This window comes from Lemur catta, chromosome 1, assembly GCF_020740605.2.
Source record: "Lemur catta isolate mLemCat1 chromosome 1, mLemCat1.pri, whole genome shotgun sequence".
Lineage (NCBI taxonomy): Eukaryota > Metazoa > Chordata > Mammalia > Primates > Lemuridae > Lemur > Lemur catta.
Window position 1 is genome coordinate 23247711 of NC_059128.1, and position 12814 is coordinate 23260524.

Here is a 12814-nt window from a genome sequence, read left to right on the forward strand (position 1 = left end):
ATTGATTTTTGGCAGTTTTTCACAATCATAAAATCAACTTCTAGAATACAAGAATAAATCTGAAATTTTACCAAAAGCTTAATTGTATTATAAAAACTTTAGTGATCTATTTTAAAAATTTTCACATAGTGCAGGAATGAGAATTTTTCAGCACTGTCGATAACAGGATTATTCCTTTAGTCACTATACAGAACATTTATGATGATATCAATGTACACATTCAGCTGGCACATTTAATATTGTTAACCTTCTTTGCAGAGTGAAATATAATTCAGGAAAATGTCAGCAACATGTTTTCTAAAAGGAACTTGTACTTAATATTCAAGGCATGGGAAAATCTGAAAAATCATTTATTCTCATCAATTGAAAATGATTGGCAGTCTGTAAAAATAATTTGAAAAGCTTTTTGTTTATATTTTTAATTTCCATAGGTTGAAAACTATAAGGAATTTTCTTCATACAGCATTCTTGTAAAGGTTGTTGTTTTGGATATGATTCGTGAAAATAAATGTATTTTGGGCAACTCATTTTTATCTAAAACTTTATTTTCTTCATACTCATTATGTTTGAAGATAATTTATCATGCATGTTATATATAAATTTGGAGTTTTTCGACCTTGTAAACTTTGGAAGTGGCAAAGCTAATAATCTACTTTCATTTTATCCTCATAGAATATGAAAATTTCCCAAGTAGGATTTTAAAGACTTAAGACTAAAATGGAATTGAATAACAAAAAATGAACTATAGCTCTTAAAGGTTACATATTTTAATATTAGGAATGATTATATACCAATTATTTTATGCCAAATATTTTAGAAAGATTAGATGCTATAATGTAATTTCTGTGATTGTCTTATATTATCATTTACATTTCTGTATACATCTGTTGGCACTAAATGGATATAAGTTCATCCTAAAGCCATTTCATTCTCTTAATATTCATATTAACTGTCAATCTGTTTCTTTCTTTTTGGAAAGTTTTTAATAATTGTATATAAAGAGTTGGGTGTGGTGTCTCTCACCTGTAATCCCAGCATTTTTGGAGGCCAAGGCAGGAGAATTACTTGAGGACAGGTGTTCCAGACTAGTCTGGGCAACGTAGTGAGATCCTGTCTCTACCAAAAAAATGAAAAATTGGGTGGGCATGGTGGTGTGGGCCTGTAGTCCCAGCTCTCAGGAGGCTGAGGCAGGAAGATCACTGGAGCCTGGGAGTTTGAGGCTGCAGTGAGCTATATGATCAGGCCACTGCACTGCAGCCTGGGTGACAGGGTGGGACCCCGTCTCTAAAAAATAAGAATAATAATAATAATAATTGTATTTAAAAATCACAACTTTCACAGTCATAACTCATTATTATATCATTTAACTCTAGTAATAACAAGTAAATATTTATATTAATGTGCTTTTTTATTTTAAGACTTTCAAAATAGAAAGCACATGTGAGGTTTTTTTCAGAGCTACATGCAGAACCTATGTTACCTTAATGTGAATATTTAGCTATAAATAGTGAATGACATGCCCTATTCATATCACTGATATTTATGTCATCACATTACCACTGATGGTGTAACAGAGCAAGATCCCATCTACCATTGATCATGTAACAGAGCAAGACCCTGTCTCTTTAAAAGAAAAAACAAAAAAGAAGAAAAAGTGGCTAGTGAAACTAAAGACTTGAAATTTTAATTTAATTAATTTACCATATGTGGCTAGTGGCTACCATATTGGACAGTACAGTTGCAGATAAGCCTACTAATGGGCTGGGCACAGTGGCTTATTACCCATAATCTCAGCACTTTGGGAAGCTGAGGCGGGAAGATCACTTGAGGCCAGGAGTTTAAGACCAGCCTGGACAATATAGCGAGGCCTCGTCTCTACCAAAAAGTAAAAAAATGAGCCGAGCATGGTGGCAGATACCTGTAGTCCTGCCACTCAGGAGACTGAGGCAGGAGGATCACTTGAGCCCAGGAGTTCGAGGTTACAGTGAGCTATGATTGTGCTACTGCACTCCAGCCTGGGCAACAGAGTGAGACCTTTCCTCTAATAAATAGATAAACCTACTAATGATTTTGGATCGCTCTTTGTTCCTCCCCACCCTGAAATACACTCATAACCATCCACACTCATGAAGGAATGTCTGAGAATGAAGAATTTGAGTTTTTTTTTTAAGCATGAAAAGTTATTTCACTTATTCAGCTACCTTCCTCTTCTAAGGAGACAGAATAGCTCAGAGCCTTTCTCTGTTTTTTGTAGCTATCCCATTATCGAGAGCATTTGAACATTCAGGACCCAGAGAAACGAAAGGAATTCCTTAAGACCTGCATTGGGTAAGTATGGGGGAGAAATGGTTTTAAGTATAAATATCTTCATACAAAAGGAATGAAGAAAGTAAAAGAGGGCAGAATGGATAGCTAGGAAGGGGAAGGGTAACAATGACTTGTACAAGCATCATGAAAGGTCATCTCTTTCTGTGGTTCCCAAATATTAGTCCTCAACAGAGTTTTCACTGATAGGTGATAAACTGAGAAAAATAAAGACAATATAGATAGTTTGTTTCTAAAGTTAAATTTATTTAATTTGAAAGACTATCCTTCTGGGATTTTGTCCCCACCTCTCTCTTTTTTAGTAGTAAAATGGGTTGTAATTTTTTTGATGACCTTAAGTAATAAAAGTTGGCAACATTTTATGGGCCTTATGTGTGGTTTTTTCATTTGTTTGTTTTTTTGAGACAGAGTCTCGCTCTATTGCCCAGGCTAGAGTGCAGTGGCATCATCATAGCTTACTGCAACCTCAAACTCCTGGGCTCAAGCGATCCCCCTGCCTCTACAGGTGGGTGCCACCACACCAGGGAATTTTTTTAAATATATATTTTGTAGAGATGGGTTCTCGCTGTGTTGCTCGGGCTGTTCTTGAACTCCTGACCTCAAGCGATCCTCCCGCCTCGGCCTCCCAAAGTGCTAGGACTACAGGCATGAACCACCATGCCTGGCCCCTTATGTATTTTTAATGTTACTAATCCTTGACACCTTACAGTCCAAGAATGACCAATCCAGTGCAGGCTTTCATCCAATTTAAATCCTTGTGAAAACCAGCCCTTCATTTGGTGGCATGCCCCTATAGTCCAAGCTACTTGGGAGGCTGAGATGGGAGGATTCCTTGAGTCTAGGAGTTCAAGTCTGTAATATGCTGTGATCACTCCTATAAATAGTCACTTCATTCCAGCCTAGGCAACATAGTGAGACCTTGTTTCTTTTAAAAAAAAAAACAGCCCCACATATTATTATTCCCGTGATGGAGTGCTCATTGCTCATGAAAGTAGCTCATTTTATTATTGGACAGCCTTCATTATCAGAAAGTGCTTCAGCATAAGGAAGTATCTTTCAAGACACAGTGTACCCAGTAGTTCTTCTCCAGGTTCAATGTTCATACTTGTTTCAGCTATTCTTCATGTGACATGATTTCTAGGCTTCATGTTTAGAAATTTGTTTCTATCAGTGAAATCCTTAATTTTAATGTTACCAGATACTGAGCTATGTTTTATGGCCTCTGGAAAACAAAGAGAAAGGTTAGAATAGTGAATTAACTAGAACCTGTTGCTGACTTCTTTTGTCTTTCTAAAACTTCACTGTGAATCAAACTTGGATAGTGTAATTGAATTTCATAATTCTTCGTGGAGTGAATGTAGTAGGGGAATAAGGCAGCACTTTCTAAAGGGTAGATCTGTGAACTGGGAGTTTAAAATCTGGCGTCTAAGCTGGATGCCGTGGCTCACGCCTGTAATCCTGGCACTTTAGGAGGCCAGGAGTTTGAGACCAGCCTGGGCAGCATAGCAAGATGCTGTTGCTACAGAAAACAAAAAAATTAGCCAAGTGTGGTGGCATGCACATATTCCTGGCCACTTGGGAGAATGAGGCAGGAGGATTGCTGGAGCCTAGGAGTTTGGGGTTGCTGTGAGCACCACTGTACTGCAGCCTGGGTAGCAGAGCAAGACCCTGTCTTTAAAAAAAAAAAATCCTGGCCTTTCCAATTGACTTAGCATATGACTTTTAGGCAAAGACACTGTCCCTCAACATCTTTATGTGTAAAAACGTGATACGGTGTTGAAGATGGAGCCCTTGACATTTGTAGAGATCTTTACCAATCTATAAAGGTACCACCATGCCATGTAATTTAATTTGCCTTTATTACTCGGCAATAAAAAATGGCTAGCAAATTTTAAGCGTCCTTAAGTACAGTTAAGCAACAATACAAAGCACAGAGCTTCACTAGGATATGGATGATGGCCAGTTGGCTAGGCTCACTGAGTAGCTTTGTGACCCATTCACCAAACATTCCATCTCCTCAAATGAGAAGATTCTAATTCATTCCTCAGCATAATCATTAATGGCTATATGTATTTTGTGGACTTCCAGGTTCTCTCTTGAATTGGAAAACCTTAAATATAAAATCTAAGCCAAAGGCCTCCTCTATTTTCTTAACTCCTTCTCTGCCTTTAAGTGATACTCTAGGGGTAAATTGAGATCAGACTTGTGAGGAACCATGAGCCTGTTATCCTTACAGTGGTGATTTGGTTTAGTTAGCTCTGTTTCCTTTTTTGAGTAGAGAAAGAGGTACTAACTTTCTGGCCCTCTACCAGTTTACCATTTTCAGCGGAAGATTCTGCACACATACAAGACCATTACATGCTCCTGGAACGTCAGATCATTATTGAGGTTAGACTCCTCATCTCTGCATTTTCTGCTCCAGTGCCCAGGCTCAGTGCCATTCAGCGTCTAGGAGACCTGTATGCCTTGGACATTTATGTCATTTCCTGTTACAGTCTCCAAAAGCTCTTCATTTTCTCCCTCTACACAATAACCCCCTTCCTCCATTGTTCTTGGGCTGTGGTCCTCAACCCCCTGACTGTGGCCTGTTAGGAAAATGGGGTGCCTCCTTTCCCCCTAACCCCTGACCCCCAGCCCCTGTCCATGGTAAAATTGTCTTCCATGAAACCGGTCCCTAGTGCCAAAAAGGGGACTGCTGTTCTTGGGCATTCTTTTTCTTCTTACCTGCTGTTAACCTGTAACTATTAATGTTTCTTCTTTATCCCAAATCTCCCATGTCATTGCTTCTCCAGTCTTTCTCCAGCTAACTTGGATTTATGATCATTTTATGGATTTTAAACTCCCCTGGAGTATCCTACGTAATTTCTTTCTTTTTCTCTTCTTTGCATCATTCCTAGTGTAGGAAATACACTTACTGTAGTATTAAAGGTTTTTCTCCTACCTCTGCTCCATGGATATTGTTCTTTTCTTCACTTGGCTCACTCTACCACAGGCAAATGATCGACATCTAGAATTAGCAGGACAGACTGAGATCTTCCGAAAGCACCCACGCAAAGCTTCAATCCTCAACATGCCACTGGTGACGACGCTTTTCTACTCCTGCTTCTATCACTACACGGAGGCCGAGGTACAGGCAAAATATGAAAGACAGACCCCACAGGCTGTCATCGCACAAGAAGAACATAGTTTAAATCCAGTATTATGATGTATTCTATTAATAATGGGTATACATAATTCTCAGAAATCCACCTGGAAGCTTTTCACCTCAGCAAGGGTGAGCCAAGAGGGGAAAAGAGGTTCGTAAGGGTCTGTGTGGCTTCAAGTGAGCTGGCATGCTAGCATAGCACGTCTGTCCCTGGCGCTGGTTCCCCTCACAGTCTGTTCAGAGGTCCATAATTACAAATGGATCGGCATGCTGTAGAGAAGAGCGGCAGCATGTTAGGTAGTTGTGGATACTTTAAAAAAATTTTTTTGAAGAAGTTTGGCTTTAATGATCACAGTGGACATTTTCCCCTTCTTTGGATTAACAGAAAATTGGGAAAAGCACCGTACTTATTAATCCAATTCCTGATAACCCAGCTTGCCATACTTGATTATTTCCCATGGAGCTTTTCTCGTAAATTAATTTCTGTATTTAAATGATTACAGAGTGAGATGTAGAAGGTCTGTGTTGTTGAAAAGAAATGGGAGATTGGGTGGTATATGGGAAAGTCAGTATCACTAAAGTTCCTTCTCCACTTTCACTCTAGGGAACATTCAGCAGTCCCATCAACCTGAAGAAGACATTTAAGGTAGATACAAATTGGTTAGTGTTTTGTAAAAGTGGTATCAAGGTAACTACATTGAGTGGATATTGCTTTGTAACCCTGTACAGTAGTCCTTTGACATTCAAGGTTAAAGATAGCAAGCAAGTTTGTGGGAAGTGAGAGAAGACTTTAAATGCATGGCCTGTAGCAGTGCTGGGGCCTGGGAATTAAGGGGTTCTTGGGGACCTGAGAAATTTATTGATTTTTTAAGAGGCAGAATCAATAACCAGAAAATATTTATGCCCATCTTTTCTAAAATTCTCAAGTACCTCAGTCAATGCATTTCCACTTCCCCTTAATTTCTCTTGGTCTCTGCTTTCTAGATCCCAGACAAACAGTATGTACTGACAGCCCTGGCTGCTCGTGCCAAGCTTCGAGCGTGGCATGATGTAGATGCCCTCTTCACCACAAAGGTGGGTGCCCTGTTTTGTGCTGCTGAGGTCTTGGGAGAAAGAAGCATCATCATATCATGTTATAAATTCTAATTACTGATTTACATTTTTCTTCCAATTTTCTATTTTCTAAAATTTCAAAGCTAAAGAAAAGTTGAAAGAATAGTATAATGGAGGGTGAGTGCAGTGGCTCACACCTGTAATCCTAGCATTTTGGGAGGCCAGGGCAGTGGTATCACTTGAGGCCAGGCATTTGAGACCAGCCTGGGCAACATAGTGAGACCCTGTCTCTACAAAAAACAAAGAAGAAACTACCCAGGCATGGTGGCACATGTATGTAATCCCAGCTACTTGGGAGGCTGAGGCAGGAGGATCTCTTGAGCCCAGGAGTTGGAGGTTATAGTTAGCTATGATCACGCCACTGCACTCTGGGCAACAGAAAGAGACTCTGTCTCTTAAACAAAAAAAAAATGTATAATGAACACTAATAGTCTTTACCCATTTCATTAACTTATTAACATTTTTGCCATATCGGCTTGCTCTTTTAATATACACATGCATTTTTTTGTTTCTGAACCATCTGAAAGTAAGTTACAGACATCGTAACACTTTTCCCTTAAATACTTAAGCATTTATGTCCATCATAAGCACAATTCTATTATTCTCAAGAAACTTTAATACAATAATATTATCAGATATATCTCCATATTTAAATCAGTTTTTTATAGCTCTTTTGGGTTTTTTAGTATTTGTTTCCTATCAGGATCCAATTAAGGGTCTTGCATTGAATTTGGTTGTCATGTCTCTACTGTTTTACATTTTTAAAAAATTTAATCAATTTTTATTGTATATATTTAAGGTTTACAACATATTATGCTATACATATACTTAGTGAAATGACTGCTATAGTCAAGCCAATTAGCATCCATCGTATCACAGTTACCCATTTTTCAAATTTATATATAGTACTATATTGTTAGCTAAAGTCCTCATGCTGTACATTAGATCTCTAGATTATTCATTCTACACAATTGCAACTTTGTACTCTTTGACCTACATTTGTCCTGTCCCTGGAAACTATTTCTGTTTCTATGCATTCAGTTACTTTTTAGATCCCACATATAAGTGAGATCATACAGTATTTTTCTTTCTGTGTCTGGCTCATATCACTTAGCCCAGTGTCCTCCAGATTCATTCATGTTGTTGCAAATGATAGAATTTCCTTCTTTTTTAAGGCTGAATAATATTCCATTGTGTATATATGTGCCACAATTTCTTTATCCATTCATTCTTCAATGGACACTTAGATTATTTCCATGTCTTGGCTATTGTGAATAATGCTGCAGGGAACATGGGAATGCAGATATCTTTATGAAGTGTGGATTTCATTTCCTTTGGGTGAATATACAGCAGAGGAATTGCTGGGTCATATGTTAGTTCTGTTTTAAATTTTTTGAGGAACTTCCGTACTGTTTTCCATAATGGTTACATCAGTTTACATTCCTACCAACAGTGTACAAGGGTTCCCTTTTCTCACAAACACTTGTTATCTTTTGTCTTTTTTTAAAAATAAATTTTATTGGGAGGCTAAGGCAGGAGGGTCACTTGAGGTCAGGAGTTTGAGGGCAGCCTAAGCAAGAGTGAGACCCTGTCTCTACCAAAAATACAAAAAAATTAGCTGGGCATGGTGGCGCATGCCTGTCATCCCAGCTACTTGGGAGGCTGAGGCAGTAGGATCACTTATGCCCAGGAGTTTGAGGTTGCTGTGAGCGAGGCTGCAACAGAGGGAGCCTCTGTCTTCAAAAAAAAAAAAAAAATGTATATAAATAAATAAATTTTATTATATATATTTAAGGTATACAACACAATGTTATGAGATACATGTAGATGGTAAAATGATTACTATAGTGAAGCAAATGAACAAATCCATCATTTAACTTAGTTATCTATATTTTTAATGTGGCAAAAGCAGCTAAAATCTCATTTACCATAACTCCTGATTATAGTACAATATTAATTAACTGCCTTCCTTGTGTTATACATTAGATCTCTAGACTTATTCATGGTGAATAGTTGCTATTTTGTATCATTTGACCTACATCTCCTCATTTCCTCCCCCCTCACTGTTTTGTTCTCTTTTTACCTTTTTGTTTTTTTTAAGATTCCACACGTAAGTGAGTCATGCGGCATTTTTCTTTGTGTGTCTGGCTTATTGCACTTAGCACAGTGTCCTCCAGGTTCATCCATGTTGCAAATGGCAGGCTCTCTTTTTTTTAAAGGCTAAATAACATTTCATTGTACATACATACACCACAGTTTCTTTATCCATTTGTCTGTCAGTGGATATTGTTTCCAAATCTTGGCTATTGTGAATAATGCTGCAATGAATGTGGGAATGCAGGTATTTTTATGAGGTAGTGATTTTGTTTCCTTTGGGTGTGTACCCAGAAGAGGGTTGCTGGGTCATGTGGTAGTTCTATTTTTAATTCCATAGGAACCTTCATATTGTTTTCATAATAGGTGTACCAATCTATATTTCCATCAGCAGTGTACAAGGGTGCCCTTTTCTCTATACCCTCACTAACACTTAGCACTTACTTGCCTTATTTATAACAGACATCCTAACAGGTGTGAGGTGCTATCTCATAGTGGTTTTGATTTGCATTTCCCTGATCATTAGTGATGTTGAGCACCTTTTCATATGCCTGCTGGCCATTTTTATGTCTTCTTTGGATAAATACCTATTCAGGTTTTTTACCCATTTTTAAATCAGGTTATTTTTCTGCCATTGAGTTGTGTGAGTTCTTTATAAATTTTAGATATTAGCTCCTTATCACATATATGGTTTGCAAATATCTCCTCCTAATCCATAGGCTGTTTTTTCATTTTGATTGTTTCCTTTTCTATATAGAAGCTTTTTAGTTTAGTGTAGTCCTATTTATTTATTTTTGCTTTTATAGCCTGAGCTTTTGGTGTGATACCTAAAAAATTACTGCCAAGGCTAATGTCAAGGAGCTTTACTCCTGTGTTTTCTTTTAGGAATTTTATGGTTTCAGGTCTTACACTTAGGTCTTATCCATTTTGAGTTGATTTTTGTTTTTGGTGTGAGATAAAGGTCTAATTTCATTCTTTTGCTTGTGGAAATCCAGTTTTCCCAGCACCGTTTATTGAAGAAACTGTCATTTCCCTATTGTGTCCTCATGATGCCCTTGTCAAAAATTAGTTGACTATATAGTGTTAGGTTTATTTCTGGGCTCTCTATTCTGTTCCACTGGTCTATGGGTCTGTTTTTATGCCACTGCCATACTGTTTTAATTACTGTAGCTTTGTAATATAATTTGAAATCAGGAAGTGTGATGCCTCCAACTTTTTCTTTAACATTGATTGCTTTGGTTATTTGGAGTCTTTTGTGGTTTCATATGAACTGGTTTACATTTTAAATATCTATTTTCCCATTGTGAGTTTGAAAATTTTCTGGTCTTCCCCCTTGTTAATTAGTTACATTACCAAAGCATCGATACATATCTATATCAAAATCAAACACTATGTGAAAGTATATAAAGGTGAAGTTCCTCTTTCATTGTCTACATGCTCCTGTTTCGCTCCCTTCCTCAAGGCAAACACTGTTAAAAAGTTTGATTGGTAGCTTTCTAGACCTTTCCTCATGAATTTACAAATGAACATCTATGTATATGTATAAAGATTTAGAAGACACAATTTTTTCTACATTGATAAGTTTATACTACACATATTAAGTAAATTACTTACTCCATTTTTTAGTATTTCATAGACTTTTTTCCTGTATTAGTTCCTATAGATCTAAGAACTTATTTCATACCTCTGACTCTCTTCTACCCTCTCAAATCCCTTGACATTTCTGAAAAATTCATCTCTCATCATTTCTCTTTTTTTTTTTTTTTTTGAGACAGAGTCTCACTTTGTTGCCCGGGCTAGAGTGAGTGCCGTGGCGTCAGCCTAGCTCACAGCAACCTCAAACTCCTGGGCTTAAGCGATCCTACTGCCTCAGCCTCCCGAGTAGCTGGGACTACAGGCATGCGCCACCATGCCCGGCTAATTTTTTCTATATATATTTTTAGTTGTCCAGATAATTTTTATTTCTATTTTTAGTAGAGACGGGGTCTCGCTCAGGCTGGTCTCGAACTCCTGACCTCAAGCGATCCACCCGCCTTGGCCTCCCAGAGGGCTAGGATTACAGGCATGAGCCACCACGCCCGGCCTCTCATCATTTCTCTATACCTCACCCCTATCCATACCACCCTGACCCCTGTATTATTCTGATCTGACCATAAAACAGACCAGCCCAGAGTGTGTAGAGTGTGCCTGGCCTTAGCTACTGCTGCCCCATCTTTCTTTTTCAGAACTGGCTGGGCTATACCAAGAAGAGAGCACCCATTGGCTTTCATCGAGTTGTGGAAATTTTGCACAAGAACAGTGCCCCTGTCCAGGTAATGGCTCCTAAAGACTTGAGTTGGGTACAGGATACTCTAGGAGACCTAACTGTTAGTCTCTTACTGGTCAATAATGGGAGACCTGACCTGTTTTTATTTTCCCTAAAGGGAGCACAATGGCTATACTGTGCCTCAAGATAGAAAAGGCCAGGGAGGGAAGTTTTGTTCCCTTTAGAAGTAATCCCACTCTTTGGAAAGCTGAGAAGGAAGGATCGCTTGAGGCCAGGAGTTCAAGACTAGCCTGGGCAACATAGCAAGACCCCGTCTCTATAGAGAAACTTTAAAAAATTAGCTGGGTGCACTTGTGGTCCTAGCTATCCGGGAGACTGAGACAGGAGGATTGCTTGAGCTTAGGAGGCTGCAGTAAGCTATGTTTGTGCCACTGCATTCCAGCCTAGGCAACAGAGGTAGATCCTGTGTCTGGCGGGGGTCGGGGGAGAAGTAATCCCAGCCTGTCCTCTCTGAGGGTATCTATTGTGTTTAGCCTATGTGGAGCACTGATGTAAAAAAAGAGAACTCACTGAGAAAGGACATCAAGGAGCAACAGGCACAGCACTGAATCAGATCTAGAGCACTGCCATTGCTAGCATGTGTTTCTGGCTCTAGGATGAGGAGAAATGTGCTCTTCCCTTCTTACCAAGGGAACATGGAAGTACTCCAGTGTCACATCATTTCCTACTTTAGAACTAGTCCTATGGTTGATGATGGGAATTGTAGACATCAGATATTGAACTCTTTTGCCTTCTTTGGGACATTTTTTTCCCACCTATAGAGCTCTTTAGTTTTATGGGTCTTGCTGTCATTAATCAGAAGTACCTCTTCCCACAGATACTACAGGAATATGTCAATCTGGTAGAAGATGTGGACACAAAGTTGAACTTAGCCACTAAGTTCAAATGCCATGATGTCGTCATTGATGTGAGTCCCCAAGAAATGGGAACCCTCAGTTAGATCCTCAGTGGAGAGTAGGGTATTACAATATTCTCTGTCCTAGATCCTGAGGTGCTTCCATCAGTTTTGACTGAATGGACAAAATAGTCTGGCAAAGTTAGTTCAGAGACCAGCACTCCTGTATTACCTTCCCAGCCCTCTGACTTATTTTTCTGTGCTGTTATAAATGTATTGCATTTGGAGAATCCATGGAACTGAATCAACGTACATAAGCTCTGTAGACTTCTTTCCAACATGAAGTTCCTTGGGTGTTGGACTCCACTGTCATCCCACTGTAGCCTCTGGCCTCTCTTTGAACCTTGAGTCACAGTGATAGTGACAAAAAGAAATAACCATTCATACATAAGGTTGATTGGGGGTTCGTATTGTTCATTTGTTTTGGTGTATAGACCTGCCGGGACCTGAAGGATCGTCAGCAGTTACTAGCATACAGGAGTAAGGTAGATAAAGGATCGGCGGAGGAAGAGAAGATTGATGCTCTTCTCAGCAGTCCGGTGAGCAGCTACAGCTTACCCTTGCAGCAGTCTCAGGAGACAGTTCACAAAGTACTATCGTGTGTATGTTCCCAAGGCATGGAAAGGATTGCAGTTAGCAGAGCCACGTGAATATAAGGGTCTCCCATGGGCCAAAAGGTCATAAGCACTGTTTTGAACAGCATAAATTACTCCTGAGATGTAGGCTGATAGAACGGTTTGGGGACCTCAGGTTGAGACTTAACTGTAATGCTTTGATAATTGTTAAACCTAATGGGTAGGAGGGACCGACTATTAGAAGTATAAAAACAACTGTTGCAGATTCCGATTATCCAGACTGTATGGTCTCCTGGGGGTGGATGTGACCTACCTGTTGGAAATAAGAAGTGGATGAAGTA

General features: G+C 39.0%; 1 protein-coding gene across 2 annotated transcripts in view; it reads left to right on the forward strand.

Annotated features, from left to right (window-relative positions):
• Positions 1-12814, forward strand: part of VIPAS39 (VPS33B interacting protein, apical-basolateral polarity regulator, spe-39 homolog) — a 38375-nt gene that overhangs the window by 13757 nt on the left and 11804 nt on the right. For both annotated transcript variants that reach the window (XM_045562735.1, XM_045562744.1), the window contains exons 12-19: positions 2255-2328; positions 4638-4713; positions 5318-5452; positions 6075-6116; positions 6455-6544; positions 10903-10989; positions 11821-11910; positions 12333-12437. In XM_045562735.1, the coding sequence (XP_045418691.1) occupies positions 2255-2328; positions 4638-4713; positions 5318-5452; positions 6075-6116; positions 6455-6544; positions 10903-10989; positions 11821-11910; positions 12333-12437 (699 nt within the window). The remainder of the gene's footprint in view (positions 1-2254; positions 2329-4637; positions 4714-5317; positions 5453-6074; positions 6117-6454; positions 6545-10902; positions 10990-11820; positions 11911-12332; positions 12438-12814) is intronic.